Here is a 20,569-nt window from a genome sequence, read left to right as displayed (position 1 = left end):
GGAAGTGGCCGACATTCTGTCTTGGGCCGAGACTCCTGTCCCATCGATAACGGCGGTTCACATTCCGGGGGTGGAGAACTGGCAGGCGGACTATCTGAGTCGCCAGACCCTGGATCAGGGGGAATGGTCTCTCCACCCGGCTGTCTTCCGGATGTTGGGATGTTGTGCGCGAAGTGGGGTCTTCCAGATGTGGACCTGTTCGCGTCTCGTCTCAACAACAAGGTGAGAAGGTTCGTGGCAAGGACGCGCGACCCTCGGGCAGACGCGTCGGACGCGTTAGTGGCCCCGTGGCATCAGCACAAGCTGATGTATGCGTTTCCACCGATTCAATTGCTCTCAAGGTTCCTTCGCAGGTTACACTCGGAACGCAGCACGGTGATTCTTGTGGCGCCGGATTGGTCTCGCCGGTCCTGGTACGCAGACCTCGTGAATCTGGCGGTCGACGCCCCGTGGCGTCTACCTCTTCGAGACGATCTCCTGTCTCAAGGGCCGATATACCATCCTGCTTTACAGTCGCTGGCTTTGACGGCCTGGCTGTTGAGACCGAGGTCCTGAAGGAGAGGGGTCTCTCCCCTGAGGTCGTTCATACCTTGGTCAACGCGAGGAAGTCTTCCTCGGGGAAGGTTTACTACCGTACTTGGAAGGCCTATTTTGCCTGGTGTGAGTCCAGGGGTTTTTTCCCCCCGCACGTACTCTGTTTCTCGAGTGTTGTCCTTCCTTCAAACAGGTGTCGATCAGCGTTTGGCGCTGGCTACGATCAAGGGTCAGGTGTCTGCGCTGGCCGTTCTTTTTCAACGTCCCGTGGCTTCCAACTCTTTGGTTGGCACTTTTATTCAGGGAGTGCGGCATCTGGTACCTCCTAGGAGGGATCCTCTGCCCCCTTGGGACTTGAATCTCGTTCTATCTGTGTTACAACGTGCTCCTTTTTGAACAGATCAGGGAGATCTCGTTGTCTATGTTGTCCAAAAAGGTCGCCTTTTTGGTTGCGATCACTTCGGCTCGCAGAGTGTCGGAGCTGGCGGCTTTGTCCTGCAAGTCTTCATATCTGGTTATTCACTTGGATAAGGTGGTCTTGCGACCTAATCCTTCTTTTCTTCCGAAGCGAGTTTCGGAATTCCATCTCAATGAGGATATTGTCTTGCCTTCGCTGTGCGCGAAGCCTAAACATCCGAAAGAGGTGAGGTTGCATTCTTTGGATGTTGTTCGGGCGATTAGGGTTTACCTTAAATCGACTGAGTCCTTTTGAAAGACGGATTCTTTGTTTGTTATTCCAGAGGGTCCTCGGAAGGGCATGGCGGCGTCGGCCTCTACCATCGCCAAATGGATCAGGCAGACCATTGAACAGGCATATGCCTTGCAGGGGAAAGTTCCTCCTATGCCTGTGAAGGCGCACTCTACTAGATCTCAGAGTACGTCTTGGGCCTGTCGTCATGGGGCTTCTGTGGCCCAGGTGTGTAAGGCGGCGACCTGGTCGACCGTACACACTTTCACAAGATTCTACAAGGTAGATGTTCAGGCATCGGCGGATGCTTCCTTTGGCCGCAAGGTTCTTAGTGCGGCAGTTCACTAGGGTCCCTTGTTGGGACCCCTGGCTGTTGGGATACGTTTTTATCCCCTGGTTCTTTGTTTTTCCTGGGTTGTTGCTCCTGTTGAGCAAGTTTTTTTTTCCTGTTGCCCAGCTGGTTTCCTTCCTTTGGTAAGGTTCCTTTCTTTGATGTGGAGACTGCGTTGCCTTACGGCGCGGATGCGTTTCCCACCCCTCATGTTTGCACTGCTTTGTGACGTCTCCATTGTGACGAATATGAAGAGGCGGCGACTGTCGGAGGACGCAAGAGAAAACGGAATTTTTGTAAAATCTTACCTGTAAAATTCCTTTCTCTGAGTCCTCCGACAGTCGCCGCCCCCGCCCCTCTTTTGGGGTTTGGTTGTATACTCTACTGCTATTCCACTGAAACTGAGATATGGTTGCAGGAAGTAGAAGGGTATTGACTGAGGGGACCACCCCTTGAGGGTGGGATATGTTAAAAGCTTTAATGTTAACATATTCTGTTGCCTAGCTACTCCTTCGGAGCAAAGTCTAATACCCCATTGTGACGAATATGAAGAGGCGGCGACTGTCGGAGGACTCAGAGAAAGGAATTTTACAGGTAAGATTTTACAAAAATTCAGTTTTTTCCCATGACAGTGGGGGATGAGCCGATGGAGAAACTAAAAGTTTAGCTGTAAGGTGGAGGCAGGATAGGCCTCTCTGATGAGAGGGGTTTTTAGGGATCATCTAAAATTGGACCGAGTAGGAGATAGTTAGACAGAATGGAGTAGGGAGTTCCAGAGGATGGGAGAGGCTCTGGAGAAGTCCTAGAGGTGACAAGGGAGCTAGAGAGCAGGAGGTCTTGGGAGATTCTTAAATACTCCAACAGTGAAATTTTACTGCCATAATTCCCAACTTTGTTTTAGGATCTTCCTACCCACCGTTGTGTGTTTCAGCTCCTCCTGTTACATTATCCTCAATATCAAATACATTTTTTTATATCAGAAATATCAAATAAATAGGAAGTACACCTCATAATAACCAAAACAGTTATGCAGAGCTGAAAACCCAGAGTAGAGGCAGCTAGTTTAGCGCTATAGCATCCTCCAACAATGGATTTCTGTGGACTGATCCTTTAAGCAAGGTATGTGTAACATTAGATCACCTATAAATGTGTATATTGCATTATTTGTCATACTCAGTCTCACGTTACACTAACCACATCGGAAGTATATCTGGCTAAGAAAGCACTTAGTCTGGGATGTAATTGGGTTCATATTGATATTGTTTTATATTGCTACTGCAGCAAACTGACCTGTGTGCTTTGACACAAAATTGTTACAAGGAGAGGGTTTAATAAGGATCTAATTTCCAGATATATTCTTCATGATCTTTCTAAGGTCAAACAGATGAAATTCATATTCTGGTTGCATGGTCATCAAATCTTGCAGTATGTGGCAATTGTTGAATTTGGAGAAAAATTTGGGAGTGTTCCGCGCAGATGGTTAACGATATACCATTGTAAGAGCTGCTGCCTCCACTGGGACACTTACCCAAGTGGGGTCTGAATGGAAAAGTTTGGGGGGTAGCGGATATGGCCCTGCTCTAGAATTGTGGTGGGTATGTATTTCAAATTGTATTGCAGCTGCTGTACTTTGTGCTACCTTATGTACAACACATTTACGTAATTAGATACAAATGCAATCAACGATGGTTTGAAGAAATAATGACTGGTGTGCTATTAGTCCAAAAAGTGAAATCAACACTTTTAAATGATTAAATAATGTGCTTTAAACCAAAAAAAATAAAATAAAAACATCAATACTTGAATAAAATATGCAATCATTAAAGTGACAGGTTAACAATTGGCTTTGTAGTGATAAATGAAGCCTTAATGTGAACAATCTAGTCCTTGTATCATTAATATGTCCATATGTGCTGAAAAATTTAAAAGTTAAAGCGACGTGCTGTTCTATCCGTGCTTGTAAACCGTTAGGCTACATTCACACCTGAGCGTAGCGTTTTTTACAGCGATTTTTACCGCGATTTACAGGCGTTTTTTGTGCAGGCGTTTTTAGATTGAATAGAAACCAATGGAAAACGCCTGTAATCTGCCCAAAAAGAAGCTCGTGTACTTTTTTGAGCGTTGGGCATTTTGCTTACAGCGTCAAAACGCTCAGATGTGAACAGGAGCCCTTGAAATTAATAGGATTTGTCTTGTTGGGCGTTTTGAGAGCTGATCCTAGAGCAGAAAAACTCCCCAAAAACGCCCCAAAACGCCTACATGTGAACGGAGCCTTAATACTGGTGCAGGAGCTCCACTCTGTGCTCCCCTTGTGTTTTTGCACTCACCAGAGAGCTCTCCCCTCAGAGGGGTATTACGCATTCACAGCTATGCTGCTCTATGGCAGGACACAGAACCACGTAGTTGCATAACCTTTCCCCTTCACACAGGTTGCCTCTTCTTCTCAGTAGTATGCAGAGAGAAATAACATCCCATAGTGCAATATCGTTTTAATACTTTTTATTCCATTGAAACAAATGAAAATGCACTTACATTTTGTTAGAAAACAATAAGCTTTAAAACCAGAAAGTCCAAGATACTCAAGCACTCCACAGATTGGACAGAAAGTGACACAATGCTGCTGGAAAGCTCCCCCTATGCGTTTCGTCAGTGACATCATCAGGAGGGGCGCCATATTGCTACACTTTCTTGGGATATATAGTATGTGGTAACCTAGCAACCTGATGTAATGTAATTGGTGGACATTTATGGGTAGACCAACTACCCATGCGGCGGCCATGTTTGATTAGTCCCCGCGGGACTTTGGTGATTTCGGCTTAATATTATCGGTCTGGTGTTGTACACCTATTTTTGATTGCATATATGTAGTTCTAAATATCACCCTACCTCCACCCCCTTGCAAAGTTCTGAAGCCAGTGTCGCTTGAATATGGTCCAAGCATAGGCGTGCGCATAGGGTGTGCCGGGAGGGCCTGGGCACACTTATCACCATGTGCGATGCAGATTCCCCCTGCTGAACGCCCTTAAGCCCATGGCAGCTGAGGCTACAGAAAAAGGAACTGGGGAATTTCTGTCCTCAGTCCCTTTCTCTGTTTCACCAAAGCCCCTTAATGAGGCTCCTAACAAATTGTAAAAAAAAAATAATATATAAAAATAAATACAATTGTAAAAAATAATAACAAGATAAAATAATAAAAACAAAAAACTACTGTCACCATCCTCTGCTCTTCTGCGACTGTGGGTTTGAGCTTTGGGGTGCACACCTATAGGTCGAGGCTGGTTTTGGTAAGGTGGTCACTGAGTTAAGGATTTAGATTGCATTGCAATTCTCCTCGGCACTAGAAGCATGAAAGGGCTGTGTTGATTGGTTGCTAAAAACTACATGGGCAGTTTTTTTAGACCTTGGGAAGATTTGGAGGATTTCTATTGTCTCTCCAGTTGTTACATATCTTCATGTTTAATAAACAGTGTAATGGTGATGCACAAAGTGATGTATCTTATACCTACTTCTTTCCTTCAGTTTGCGTTAATCTTTTCTGTCTCTTTACTGCAGTCAGCCCATCTCGCCAGCGTCAGTTTCCTGGTCCCAGCTTTTAGGAAAGAGTTTATCCTGGACTTGGAGCTAAACCAGTAAGTACTTCCTCTCTTTATGCAATTTTGCATTCATCCACAGGGCAGTTGACCATATGTACCTTCCACCTGTACTGTAGTAAGATGAAAGAATCCCACGAACAGCAGATTGTGATGCTACAGGGCTGATGGATGCTTTTATTACACAACACCAGAGTAACTGAAACTTCAACAGCCAAATGTTACCACAAAGGTTGGAGGCATGCAGTGACTTCTGTGAAATCTGTGGTGGATTTTCCCAGGACGTGCACAGGGCAGCTACAGCAACATACAGATCAATAAAGTGTCTGATGAATGCAACGTGCTGTATACAATATACTTTGGACTATTCCTCTCTGTATACTGTGCTATACATTATACTCCACTGTACTTCTCTGTGTATTGTACAGTACATAATATACTTCACCATACTCCATCTCTGTACACTGTGCTGTACATTATATACTCCACATCTCTCCTCTCTGCATTGTGCTGTATATTACACATTCCACATTACTCTACTCTGTACACTACTGTACATTATATACTCCACATCACTCCACTCTGTACACTACTGTACATTATATACTCCACATCACTGTACACTGTACATTATATACTTTATATCGCTCTTCTTTGTTCTCTGTGCCGTATGTTCTATACTCCACATTGCTCCACTCTGTACACTGTCTTGTATAGTAAATATTCCATATCACTCTGTGTGGTAAATATTCCATATCACTTTATGTGTGCTGTGCTGTGCTGTACATTATATGCTTCACTCTGTGTGCTATACATTACATTTTCCCCATTGCTCTACATTGTGCTATACAGTATACTGTGTGTTCTTCACTGCTATATAATGTGCTGTACATTATATACTTACCTCACTTCACTCTGTAAACTGTCCTGCACATTAAATATTCCACGTCACTCCATTTGGTATACTGGTGCTGTATGTTATATACTTCCTGTTCCATTAAACACTCCTCCGCTGTATGTTATATGCTTCCATGCTGCACATTGCACTTATATTATATACTCCATACCGCTTCTCTTTGTGCAGTGTGCAGATTCAGACTCAAAATGCTTTAAAAAAATAAATAAAAGGTAGGCAGAAGGCAAAAGACTGCTCTCCACTACTACCTGCAGTCTTCTCCCTACTGCTGGTCTTTCCTCTATTAATAAATTACCTTGCTTTGTTCTTCACTGTGTCTCTGTGTAGAGGTGGCCAACACACCAAAAGTCAACCTACTAGCAGGGTAATATTAGATCAAGAACCTGCAGATGAGGTTTAGAAAGCGCAGATTTTCAGAATGAAAGAAGCAGAGAAATCCTTGCACTGCTAGGCCACAGGTACAGCTTCCTCTCCAGCAAGGTGAGCAGCACAGTAGTGACATCACCAAATCTCACTCCAATCTTATCAAATGTGGATGTATGGCTGTTAAGCTGAAGATGCAGGTTTTGTATATTTCCAGTGTACTTGGACTATGATGCCTCTTTCTCTTTCAGCCATCTTTTATCCTCTGGCTACATTGAAATAGTCTACAATGATCACAACAATACTCGGGTGCAGGTGAGTGTTTCATTTTAATGTCACTTAGGCAAGAGAACTCTGGTCTATTAGAAAATCAGGAAATTAAGAGCTGCTGAGATCGCTAATTATAATTAATTTCATTGATTATTATTAAATCTTGCATTTGTGATTGAATAGAAGTACCATGCAATCCATTACCCGACACCCTTTCATATGTAGTGTCTACGCCTGCCCCCTCCATCGCATCCTGCCGTTTTCATTAAACAAAGCTATTCCGTTGCCTTGATTCACTAAAAAGTATTAAACTGTATTTAAATTCAAACCTTTTTTAATGGGTCATACACACTATACAATTGTCTTTAGATTTTTTCATTTAGATTTAACAAAACCATATAATATGAGGTCAAATCTAAACACTTTTAATTTGTATGCAATCAGGCAGCCCTTGCACTACATAGTTGAAGGTAAATCTAAAGGAAATCTAACCACAAAAGTTGTGTAGTGTGTATCCAGGTTTAGTTTTGGAGTGAGTAGATAATAGTTAAACACCTGCCGGGTGGTTTGTTTTCTTTTGTTTTTAATGTCTTTTTCCCACTGGGCAGACTTTACTTCTCTTCCTGTTTCTGAGATACAACAGGAAGTGAAATTAACTCCCTCTAAACTGTTCCCTTTTAGACAATTGTCTGGTATTCTTACTATAAGATTCCCACTTGCCTCCTATTCTACTGACAACTGTAAAATGTGAATTTCTCATTTTTATCCGTCTCATTGACCGTGGTATCCTGAACATCCAAAACTAAATCTAAGGCCCCTTTCACACTTGGAGTCTGTCGGCGGACTCAGTTTTTCTCAGCCGAGGATCGATCTGCTGATCCCCCGCTGAGCAGGCAGATGGCAGCTCTGTCTCTGCGCTGTGTGCGGTGACAGAGCTATCAGGTCCCCGCTGTTCTCTATGGGGGAATCGGATGAGAACGGACCATCTGTCCGTTTTCATCCGATCCGCTGGACGGATGGAAAATAGGGTTTCCATCAGTCCAGATTTGATGGACCAGATCGGATGTCAGCGGACATGTTTCCGCTGACATCCGATGCCCCATAAAGATGCATGGGGCATCCATTCAGATCCACCTGAAAAACTGACAGGCGGATCCGAACGGTCCGCTAGTGTGAAAGGGGCCTAAATGTTTGCCTTTAGATACACTTTAATCTCATTGGTTGTTCTTGTATTTATCACTTCGGATAACATGCTAATTAATACTTGGGTGATAATTACAAGTACTACTAATCTAACATCTGTGTTTTCTGCTCATTAAGGCATCAACCAGCTTCAAATAAACAATAATTATTTAAATTATTAATGGGATAGAGGCTATTGACCTAGCAAAGTGTATGGTACTGAACAAGATGAAGTTGTGTTCACTTTAAACGATGTGCTAGAACCAAATCCAGTTTCTAATTACGCTCTCACGTGACGCAGCTTTACCTTATTCACTAATATCCACTTTGCTGGGTGAACTGCCTGGTCTATACTCCTTTTATTTATTTCAGGTACTTGTATAGCGCCGTCAATTTACGCAGCGCTTTACATACAGTATATATTCACATCAGTCTTTACCCTCAAGAAGCTTACAATCTAAGGACCCTAACTGACATTCATACATACACATAGTAGGGCCAATTTAGACAGGAGCCAATTAACCTACTAGCATGTCTTTGGAGTGTGGGAGGAAACCGGAGCCCCCAGAGGAAACCTATGCAAGCACAGGTAGTGTCGTGGTTTATGAAATAGGACCCCACTGTACCTTGTGAAGACATCCATTGCAGATCTGTTCTGTCATTTTTAAAGATTCGTTTTTCTGTTTTTAGTTTTGTTTCTGGTTTTTTTTTTTTTTTTTTTTTCTGTTTTTCTCAAGGATATCAAAGTTCTTGCTTTCTGTAGCAATCAGATTCCAGTGATCTTGTTTGTAGTTAAGCTTACCAACTGGCAGCTGGAAATCTAGTTGCTGTGGACAATACCTTCACCAGTACTTTTCCTTGAAGTTTTTAGAGCAAAACACGTAGAGACAGAAATTCGTTGGCGACCAATGCGAATTCCTTCTTAAAGTCCAACTGAGCTTTCAGTTTAAGGGTCTGGGTTGACTGGATTTGGGCTTGTGTCGGTGGCATCATTTTTGTTTGAAATCAGTCTGAGAGCATTCATAATCTGACGCCTCCATTTCACCAACCACTTGACCTTCGGAAGTTTTACCAGGCCATTTTTTGCAATCCGGTACTGCTTTATTTTAACTGACAATTGCGCGGTCGTGCAGCACTGTACCCAAATAACATTTATGCTCTTTTTTTCCCCCGCAAATAGAGCTTTCTTTTGGTAGTATTTGATTACCTCTGCAGTTTTTATTTTGTGCGCTATGAACAAAAAAAAAGACCCACCATTTTGAAAAAAAACAATTTTTTTACTTTCTGCCATAAAACATATCCCAAAAAAATAGTAATTGTAAAAAATTTAAATGCTTCACTTTAGGCCAATTTGTATTGTGCTACATATTTTGGTAAAAAGAAAATTCCAATAAGCGTATATTAATTGGTCTGCGCAAAAGTGATAGCGTCTACAAACTATGGTATATATTTTTTATTTACTTATTTTTATTTTTTACTAGTACTTCTACGGAAACTGCGATATTGTGGCAGACAGTCGGGACACTAACACTTTTGACCCTTTTGGGGGGACCCGTGAAACTAATACAGTGATCAGTGCTAAAAAATATGCACTGTCACTATACTAATGACACTGGCTAGGAAGGGGATTTACATCAGGGGCAATCAAAGGGTTAAATGTGTTCCTAACTGGTGTTTTACTAAACTGTGGGAGGTGTTACTACTAGGGGAAGGCATAGATCTGTGTCCCTGCTTTGCAGGTTCACAGGATAAATGCCTTACCCTCTGACACAAAGGCAATCTGCCTTGTTTACATGGTCAGACTGCCAGTTCTGCCTGTGTAGCGAACAATCAGCGGGTGCCGGCGGACATCGAGTCCGCCATACCTGCTGATCAGCTCCCGCTGTGAATAATGGGAGCTGGCTGCCGGTGGCACGCCTGCGCGCCCCCCAATATAGAAGTGCTGGATCATGTACTAGATATGTGATCCAGCACAGGAGAGCCGCCTTGCAGTTGTATATGTAAGTTATACGGTCAGCAAAATTAGGAGGATTTTGCATTCATATAGACTTCTATAGCAATACAAAACAAGCCTGAAGTGAATAAAAGCCTGCTGATATAGGTGGCTAAATACTGGGTGTATCAAAACAAAAGCTGTGCAAACTCTTAAGCTGGCCATACCCTGAGCAAAGTTTGGCCAGTTCAGCAGGGAACGGGGGAATTTTGATCAGTGTGCGGCCATCCCTGCTTGATGGGGACAACTTGTCAAGTGGAGAAGTGCTTCTGCTGATCATTGTATTCTGACAGCGGGTGCTGCTGTCAGAATACAATGTCCTGGCAGGAGGTTTCCTCCAACCGCTAGCTGAATGAAACCTAACTAACAGTGTATGGCTAGTTTTACAAGAAAGCAGACACAGCTTGAGTAGAAAAGCCCCTCTTTTGCCAGCATGTTGCAAAGACGTACCATTGCTCTCTTTGTGTAAGCAGTCGTCACTCTACAGAGATCCACTATGCCCCTTGCTGAGTCAGAGCTAGAAGTCTCCAATCAGCGCTGAGCATGAGATTTGCTAAGTAGTTCTATAGGTCTTGGGAGGGAACATGTGACCTGTATGATTGCTTATGGCGCCGTTCAATGTAGAGGTGAAAAAACATCCCCGTGTCCCAGAACATGGGGTGCAGGCTTGTCCTGATACCAATCCAAGGGGTTAGTAAATGTAAAGAGGAAAGGATTGTCGCTACTCCCAACGAACCCATGTGAATAAACGATAAAGAGCGGCCTCAACCTACATGTCTCCATCATGTTTAACATGTTTAATCCCTGCAGAGAGACTGTCATTTCCACACAGAGCAAGGGTCCCAGTGCAGCTTGCTGGCAGGGGGGTAGGCTTTACTACTCAGGCTGTGGCTGCCTTCAAATAAAAATAAGCTATAAGCATTTGACAACCTTTTTTTTTACACCTGGGACATTTTTTGCTGATTTGAACTGTAATTTTATTTGGGCTTTAAAATGTTAGTTGCCTGGCTGCCGTGTTGACACTGGTTTCAGGTCTTGCTGGTTCATACACTTGCAGTAAGTATGCAGGTTAGGAGTTCTGACTTACTCATTGCATACTTGTTCTGGCCCAATAATTTAATGTAATAAGGGCAGAAAAAGCCAGATAACTAGCATTTTCAGAAGGAGGTCAGCAACGAGGACCTGCATAGATTTCTCATTACAGGTTTCCTTTAAATCTCCAGTGTTCTGCCTTTGTGGTAATTAATTGGGTCTGGATTAATAACTGACTTGGGGGGGGGGGGGGGGGGAGGTCTTGGCATCCATTATTTATTGCTGCCGGAGAGACGTGGGAAGCGGGAGCAGCTCCTGGAGCTTTGTGGATAAAATGGGTCATAGAGGGAGGTATGGGCTCTCACCGCGCAGCCCCGAACTTGGCACATCCAGTTCTTTCAACCGCGGCGCTCTAATAAATGAATCTTCAGTTTACCTCGGGCCACGTTCTGTGGGGAGGTGGAGGGACCCAGATATTGTTTTATCATTATTTCCACTTCACTTCAACACTTGGGCCCGTTATGTAAGGAAAATAAAATGTACGCGCTAAGACAGAGGACGTGTAGAAGGCATCTTATTTCCACTGTGCGCCTTACCCGTTTCAGAGATGACCTACATAAAACAGGAGCAAGGAGAGACTGTATGGGCTCAATGAAAAATGTATGTTCCTGTTTGTATGTATGCAGAGAGGCGCGTCCGCCTACAATTGGCCATCCACCCACTTTGCGGCATCATTTTGTACATGGGCACAGCCAGGTACACTGTTGCAGCACCTGTCCTGCAGATCACAGGCCTTTTCTATGATCTGCTTGTGATGTGAGCATTAGCAACAGAGTGGGGACCCTAAATTTACTCCGGACTCCCCTGATCTCTACTTACCTAGTTTATCACAATTTCGTTTTTTTGGTTTTTTTTTACATTTTGTGTACCAATTTTTTTTCTTTCTTTTTTTGTAGTGTTATGTTAATAGTCAAAACTTTCTTTGCTTTAGATAGTTATAACCCAATGGCAGGTTTTTATTGCTGTCTGGAAATTCACCCTCTCTGTCCTGGTAACTCTTGTCAAGAGGACAGAAATTAATGGAGAATGCAAATTCAAATCCAATAATGCACTTGTTCAGAGGACAACGGTCCACAGTCTCGCTGAGACCAGCGAATGAGGGAGGCTAGACTGCAGCCTCTAGATTTGACCAAACTCCACATCTGGACACAGGCAGCACTCTATGGCAAACTGGGTGATCAGCAATCTGTGTGGCCTGAACTGCCACATCTGGGCTGTGTCCAGGGCCAGTCAGAGATCCTAAGGCCCCGTTCACATCTGAGCGATTTTGAGCTCCGCTCGAAAGCTCCAAAAAGCCCAACAAGCAAAATACCATTTATTTCAATGACTCCTGTTCACATATGAGCATTCTGTTGCCTGAAGCAAAACACCTGAAGCTCAAAGTACATGAGCTTCTTTTTGGCAGATTTCAAGCATTTATGGCCCCAAAGACTTCAATGGAATAGCCTGACTTGAGCAGGAAAAACACTTGTAAAACGCTTAAATAGCAGCTCTTCACCCCTAATTGCCACTCCCTCTCCTCCCCTTAGTGCTTTCTATTGGCTAAACAAAAACGCCTGAGGCTCCATGTACACGGCACGTTAGAAAAAACGTCCTGCAAAGCTATTTCTGACGCCGGGAAAAAGCAGCTGTTAAACGTGCTTTCAGTAGCTTTTTCCATTTGCGTTATTGCACGTTTGGCCACGTTGCTTTTAGCAGCGTTTTTCTGCCTCCATTCAAAATCAATGGTTCCCTATGGGAGCCTATTGATTTGAATGGAAGTTGCACCGCAAGTCGGATCCGACTTGCGGCACGACCTGCACTGTGAGAATCTTGAGGGGGAACTCCACGCCAAAAATGGGAAAAAACTGCGTGGGGGTCCCCCCCAGGTTCCAAACCAGGCCCTTCGGGTCCGGTATGGAATTTGAGGGTAGCCTCACGCCGAAAAAACGGCATGAGGTCCCCCCCAAAATCCATACCAGACCCTTATCCGAGCGTGCAGCCCGGCAGGCCAGGAAAGGGGAGGGGACGAGCGAGCGGCCCCACCCCCCTGGACCACACCAGGCCACATGCCCTCAACATGGGGGGGTGTTGGTGCTTTGGGGCAGGGGGAGCTCTGCACCCCCCACCTCAAAGCACCTTGCCCCCATGTTGATGAGGACAAGGGCCACAACCCTGGCCGGTGGTTGTGGGGGTCTGTGGGCAGGGGGCTCATCGGAATCTGGAAGCCCCCTTTAACAAGGGGGCCCCCCAGATCCCGGACCCCCTCCCTATGGGTATGGGGTACACTGTACCCCTACTCATTCACCACATAAAAGGAAGTGTATGGAAATAACGACAGGAGACGTTTTGGAAATTGTATTAAAAATCTTCATCCGGCTCTTCTTGTCTTCTCCTCTCCGGGGGTCTTCTGCTCTCTTGCTGTCCGCTCTTCTTGTCTTCTCCTCTCCGGGGGTCTTCTGCTCTCTTGCTGTCCGCTCTTCTTGTCTTCTCCTCTCCGGGGTCTTCTGCTCTTTTGCTGTCCGCTCTTCTTGTGTTCTTCTCTCCGGGGTCTTCTGCTCTTTTGGGTTCTTCTCTCCGGGGTCTTCTGCTCTTTTGCTGTCCGCTCTTCTGCTGTCCTCTCTTCTTTTCTTCTCCTCTCCGGTCTTCTGCTCTTTTGCTGTCGGCTCTTCTTCTTCCTCCGGTCCTCCTCCAGCGAGGCGTGGGGCTACCCTCAAATTCCATACCGGACCCGAAGGGCCTGGGGGGGACCCCCACGCAGTTTTTTTCCCATTTTTGGCGTGGAGTTCCCCCTCAAGATTCTCACAGTGCAGGATCCGACTTGCGGTGCGACTTCCATTCAAATCAATAGGCTCCCATAGGGAACCATTGATTTTGAATGGAAGAAAAAAAACTAATAACGTGGCTGAACGTAGGTTCATCACGTTCAGTCACGTTTGGTCACGTTCGGCCGTGTTTCTGTGTTTGAAACGCTGGGAAACACACGTTCGAACGCAAATAATTGCGTTCTAAAAAAAAGTCCCTGAATGCAACTGCCTGCAAATGACTGTAAACGACCATGTGTACATGGACAGATAAGATAACATAGAGCTGCGTTCAGGGGCTTCTGAAAAAAATGCCCAACTGCTCCTAAACGGCCATTTCCAGCGTCCCGTGTACATGGAGCCTGAAGCTATAAAACATTTGTGATACACTTCTAAAATGTTTTAAAAAAGCTTGTAAAAAGCTGCAAAAAAAAAACGTAAAATATAAAGCCAGTGAATCGATATACTCGGGTCTGAATGGAGAATAACTGCAATATCCACCTGAATGAGAGCTTGTCAGGTTGAAATGAATGGGCCACACACAGATGCCATTACCGATGTAAAACCAGCTTTATTAGAGGATTCACAACATAAAGGGTTTGATTTACTAAAACCAAATAGACTGTGCGCTTTCCAAGGAGAATAACAAAAACTTTTGTTTTGCACATGATTGGATGATGGAAGTCAGAATCCCTCTCCCTCATTTACGATGTTCTGGAGTACCTGCATTTGCAAAGTGCACAGTCTAGTTGCCTTTTGTAAATTACCCCTATAGTCTCACCTGTCCACCTCCCACTGCAATGCATTTCACCCCATGAAAGGCTTGATCATGGAGACAACATGGTGGTTTCCATGATTTAAGCCTTTTGTGGGGTAATAGGCATTGGAGTGGGAGGTGGACAGGCAAGACTATATGTTGTGAGTCCCCTAGCCGTTAGGCCTTATTCACACAGGCGTACCTATGCTTCCCCCTGTGCAAAGGGCCATCTTTGTGAGTGTTCCATGCAATCACGTTCAGGCAGCCCATTAAGGCCCCTTTCACACAGCCCGTCCATCGGACAGACTCCGTTTATCTCAGTGGGGGATCGATCCGCCGATCCCCTGCTGAGCAGGAGGATAACAGCTGTTCTCTGCACTGTGTGCGGAGACACAGCTGCTGTCAGTTCCCCATACATCTCTATGGGGGAATCGGATGGAAACGGACCATCAGTCCGCTCTCATCCGATCCGATCCGCTGGACGGATGGAAAATAGGGTTTCCATCCTTCCAGATTTATCAGATCGGATGTCAGTGGACATGTCCCATAGGGATGTATGGGGGGACCCTTCAGATCCACCAAAAAAATGTACAGGTGGATCTGAATGGTCCGCCTGCGTGAAAGAGCCCTTAATGTCTGTTTTGACCCAGTGCCTGCACAGACACAGCCCCTGCTCCCAATTGCTAGCCACGTGGGTATGTCCCTGAACGCAGACAGTGTGTGTTCATTGGCACACCCCCGCAGGGCTGGCATATTGGGACCAGCATCTGTGTCCCATTAGACATGAATGGGACTGCTTTTACACAGATGCACAGAACACCTGTGTATGTACAGATATGTCCATGTGAATGAGGTCTTATATTAAAGCAATGTTCCAGCTGGGGGAAAAAAAATAAAAGTCAGCAGCTACAAATACTGCAGCTGCTGACTTTTAATATTTAGACACTTACCTGTCCAGGGAGCCCGCAATGTCAGCACCTCAGCCGATTTTCGGATTGGCTGCCAGGTGCTGCCGCCGCTGCCATTCGTTGTAAGGGAAACCGGCAGTAAACCTTTTGGCTTTATAGCCAGTTCCCTACTGCACATGCGCAAAGTTATCTGCGCTTTCTAATTGGCCCTGCGACGGGGGGAAGCAGGAGGGGGGCCAAACTTCCAAGGGACCATGGCGCTGTGTCTCCAAAGTGGAGGAGGGTACCTGTCAAAAACAAATACCCGTCCCTCCCCCCTGAAAGGTTGCAAATGTGGCACTGATGGGGGGGGGGGGGGGACGGGTAGGAAGCAGATCAGCGGAAGTATCACTCTTGGGTGGAACTCTGCTTTAAGTCTTTTTATTAATTTTCCTTTAGAAAACAAAACCAAAACATTACATACCATTCAAAATTACATATAGAACAAAATCACATATAAAGATAGGATTCCTAGATTATGCATACTATAAACCATTTAGATACCCCTTGATATACATAAAATTCCATACAATTCTCAGTCCCCCCAGGGAAACGGGAAGAAAAAAAATTAATTTAATTAATCTTAACTAATGTAGGAAGGAGAATCTTGTGGACCCTACCACTGGAAATCTCTCCGGTGCTACCCAACAAAGATCGAAGGTACCCATTCCCCTAAATCTCAACCCAGTGAACACTCAAAAAAAAAAAATCAAACCCCCCCCACTACCTAAAAAAAAATGTGAATTATTTATTTAATATTAATTATGGGGTCTATCCCGGGATAGCTGCATACAGCCAACTCTCCAGGTCCATCCTAGTTACCGTGTTAGACTTTTTAACAGAGGTGGGGGACTTGAGTCACATGACTTGACTTAAGTCAGACTTAAGTCACCAGTTTAAGGACTTGAGACTTGCTTGACTAAAATTAATAAAAGACTCGACTTGACTTTGACTTGGTACTCATGGCTTGAGACTTGGCTTTGACTTGAGACCTATGACTCAAAATGACTTTACTTTTTTAAGTTATTAAATATTTGCATTTTCTCACGATGTGTTAAAAATAATGTGCCTGTTATGTTTCTGACACCACAGTCACTTAAAACCAGTGTTTCTCAACCTTTTTTCTGTCAAGGCACCCTTTAAGATTATAGGCAATATCAAGGCACCCTTCAAAATGATGGACAATCTCGAGGCACCCCATTGTAAAATGTAAAAAACTGTTCATATAGATTTACATAATGCAGCAACATCCACACATAGGACACCCAAAGTTAGAGGTGATTTATTCTTCCAAAGCAAATACACTTTTGAACACTGGTACTGACTAGTATTCCAATGTTTCTCCTCTCCCTCAATTTCTTTCCATCAGTCAGCTATTGTCACCCCAGTGCTGAGAGAGAGGGGCACAGGAGGGTCACACAAGGGTGCTGTGGAGGCAACAGACATCTTTCTTATTAACTGATGACTTCATTGGTTGTAAGGATACCAGTGTCTAGAAAGTCATATTGGTGCATAATGCAAACCCGTGGCTTTGTATAACTAAAAGGCAGGCTTCATCCACCTGCTGGCTTGTATACAATTTTTTATAAATATTTAGGCATTTTGCCAAGGCACCCCTGAAGAAACCTCAAGGCACCCCAGTGTGCCTGGGCACCCTGGTTGAAAAAGACTGACCTAAAACACCTCAGTGTGTTCTGATTTTTAGGACACTGCCTGTTTAACAATGGAAATAGTTAACATGTTTTTAGTGACTGTGGTGTTGAAACATGACCGGACGAAGGATTTTGAGCTGTTTGGGCATTCAAAGTGTTTTTTTAATATGCCAAGAAAAAAGCACTAAGCAGTTTTGTTAATGTTGAAAATAAAACAAAACCTTTCCTGACCACTGACTTTTAACCGATTTAAAGGTGAAAATTGGGGTAGATCAGTATTTTCACTTGATTTGTGACTTGACCAAAATAAATGACTTGACTCGACTTGCTTGACTTCTTCTAGCAGGGACTCAACTTGACTTGCTTGCTTTTCGCCACGGTAACTTGGGACTTGCTTGAGACTTGCTTGTGACTTGCACATGTGTGACTTACTCCCATGTCTGCTTTTTAAACATTCAACCACAATTGCACTACTCCATCTTAAAAAAAAAAAAGGGGGATTATCTTAACTTTTTTTTTTTGAGTATAATGTAATTGTGGTTGAATATGTAGGGTGGGAACACCGTAATTAGGGTGGTCCCGGGGCTTTGGCTGTATACAGGATCCACCCTACACCCATAATGAATAAATAATTCACCCCTCCTTTTTTTTTTTTCTTTTTTTAATTTAGGGGGTATGTTTTTGTTTGTGGAGTGTTTACTGGTTTGAGATTTAGGGGAAAGGGAATTGGTTCTTTTGATCTTAGATGGGTAGAACCTACTGGACTGCCAATGGTGGGGCCCCCCAGGTTCTCCCTCCTACATTAGTTAGGAACTCTGCTTAAAGCTGGTTTTACATCGGTTACGGCATCAGTGTGCTGCCCGTTCACTTTTACTTGACAGGCAAAACAGCTGAATGGGAATGCACTCCTGGATGTAGACCTGATGGGAGCTGGAGGTACATGGAAAGGGGCAAGTTTTGGGTGGCATAGCTACTATTAATTTGTCTGGGTGAGCAGTTAGATGCTAAAAAGTGGCCATTGATTTGTACAAGCTACAACTGTTCACACACAGGTAATTTCTCCACCTGTAAGAATCACAGACTCTCACCGTCAGCTGCCTATCTGTATCTACAGTAATATCCTCTCCCTTCATGCTGAGTCTCCGCAAGAGGAAGTGAAGGGAAATCTCCCCAATGGGACACAGACAGAAAAAAAAAAAAAAAACCTACGGGAGCTTTTAAGCCTTCCCTGCATTTTACCATACTTCGTAACACAGGAACATCATTTTAGGTGTCATAGTAATTTGGACTTGCTATCTACCGTAGTCAGGGCTGCTGTTAGAAATCACAGGGGGCCATACAGCCTACCTGATAGCCCCCCCCCCCCCCCAAATTGATTGAGGACATAGATTTATCAGTCCCGTCCTCTACAGCCTCAGCTGAACTGAAGAATGACTAGGAAACAAGCTGAAGCTTCCTGCTCAATCACAAACTGAAGCATAGTAAACACAGTTTACATGCCTCAGTGATGAATGGACACAGCATTGAATGGTATTGATCGCTCACTGTGTTCATTTAGGAAAGGAAGGGGCCAGTAAATTACATCCCTCTGTGTGCCTACAGCAGCTGTCGGCAGGAGAGGAGGAAAGCCGGAAATGCTGCGAGGGGAAAGGGGCACACAGGTGGACCCAGGCAGCAGATGGAAGGGGTGCATGTGCTAGAACCAATCTTCTTGTAGTGCAGCCAGAGGGAGAAGCTGGCAGCAATGCATTGGGAGACCAAAGAGGATTGGTGTCAGCAATAAGACAGTACAGGTGGCCCTCCTGCTCAACAGATACCCAGGCCCCCCTTTTGAACTGATGGAGTCCAGGCCCAGTACAGGTGGGCTGGCTGTACTGCCTTATCAGTGGCCCTGACCATAGTGCCAGCTGTTTGAAAACCACTACTAATTTAAACTGTAGAATAAAAGCATTTTTTTCTCTTTTTTACTTCTTTTTGTGTTTTGAGGCTTCACTGCACACAAAAATATTTTGTTTGTTTTGGATGGAGTAGGGAAAGGTTATGCTTGCTGATTTTTTCTGATTCATTTTTTTTCCAGCTCCCTTAAGGTAAAAATGTAAAGGTGGCTTTGGATGCAGGACTCCTCTCCAGCGCTGTTCCCTGAACTATAGGCAAAACTGTTTTTTCTTTTTTTCTTTTTTCTTTTTTTTTTCTTTTTTCTTTTAGACAGAAAAATGGAGGGTTATAACCTCTGTCAGTTTTTTTGCCATCTCTGTCCCATTGGGGTGATTTACCTTCACTTCCTGTCCCAGAGCCAAAACAGGAAGCAAGGAAATCCCTATAAATTTAAGCCCCTTTCAGACGGAGTGGAATCCTGAGCAGGCAGGGGTTAGGTCCGTGAACGCTCCGCTAGGCAGAGTGGACATGGACACAGCCTGCTGTTCTTTATGGGGCGGTTGGATGGAAACTGACTGCCTGTCCATTTCCATCCAATTGTAATCCGATCCACCAGGCGGATGGGCAATGGATCCCCATCCGTCTGTTTTTAGCTGACAGGATCGGATGCCGGCAGGTGACAGCAGACACATGTCCACTAACAACTGCCGCCCCATAGAGAACAATGGGTGGCTCTAAAACAGACAGGTGGACCCGATTGGTCCACTGGTTTAAAAGGGGCCTAAGGGAATCACTTGGGGCCCACCAGGTCACCAGAACTAGTGTTCCCATTGGAAGATTTCCCTTCTATTAACGAGAAAATTAATCTAGGGTGCCTAACGGGGGCAGTTGTCGCAATAATAACTTACTTGACGTGTTCTAAATTTAACGTGTTCTAATCCATCTCTACGCTGTCCAAAACTAAAAAAAAAAGAAAAAAAAAGTTTTTTGCCTTTAGTTATACTTTAGTCCATTTTGATAACTATAGGAGATTCTACATCGGAACTGTAAAGTATACGGTCAGCTTAAAGTGACACTAAATGATATCCTTATTCTCCAAAAATAATCTATATACCACTGTTTAATGTCCCTGTAATCTATATTTCATTAAAGTGTTTCTTGCTGTGTTTTTTAGCCTCCTTGTAATGTCCTCCTTGAGCTCCAAAACCTATCCTTTCCCCCACTTTTATTTGGAAAGAGCAGTGCATGTTAGTTGCAGTCATGTAACCTGCTCCATACACACTACACATCCTTTAGTCGTAGTCCATCTCTGGAGCAAGCAGCAGATGGTGGCTACGTTCCCACATACAGCAGGACCATGAAGAACGTAGCCACCCTCTAATAGGAAGTCAGATCTCAGCAGCAAAAAAAAGATAAAGAATTTGGGGAAGGCTGAGAGCAATAGAAGAATATATACTTGAATAGAATTTTTTTTGTAAACCAGAGTTTAATGTCACCGATTGTAGAATGAAATTGTGATGCATGAGGCCAGGTTTAAATAATTTAGCTCTGGTCTCCGTTGATCTTTATTTTGGGCCTGGGGTCTTGATGTTGTAA

The 20,569-nt window shown here is 44.2% G+C and overlaps 1 protein-coding gene across 1 annotated transcript in view; it reads left to right on the top strand.

The window, feature by feature from the left end:
- The window catches only part of ADAM11 (ADAM metallopeptidase domain 11), a 152,047-nt gene that overhangs the window by 34,113 nt on the left and 97,365 nt on the right, over positions 1 to 20,569 (top strand). The window contains exons 3-4 of the mRNA XM_082271739.1: positions 5,106 to 5,182; positions 6,674 to 6,737. Coding sequence (XP_082127865.1) covers positions 5,106 to 5,182; positions 6,674 to 6,737 — 141 coding nt within the window. The remainder of the gene's footprint in view (positions 1 to 5,105; positions 5,183 to 6,673; positions 6,738 to 20,569) is intronic.

This window comes from Pelophylax lessonae (genome assembly GCF_965119305.1).
Source record: "Pelophylax lessonae genome assembly, chromosome: 11".
NCBI lineage: Eukaryota > Metazoa > Chordata > Amphibia > Anura > Ranidae > Pelophylax > Pelophylax lessonae.
The sequence above is the reverse complement of the archived record's forward strand: the minus strand, read 5'-3'. Positions and strand labels throughout refer to the sequence as shown.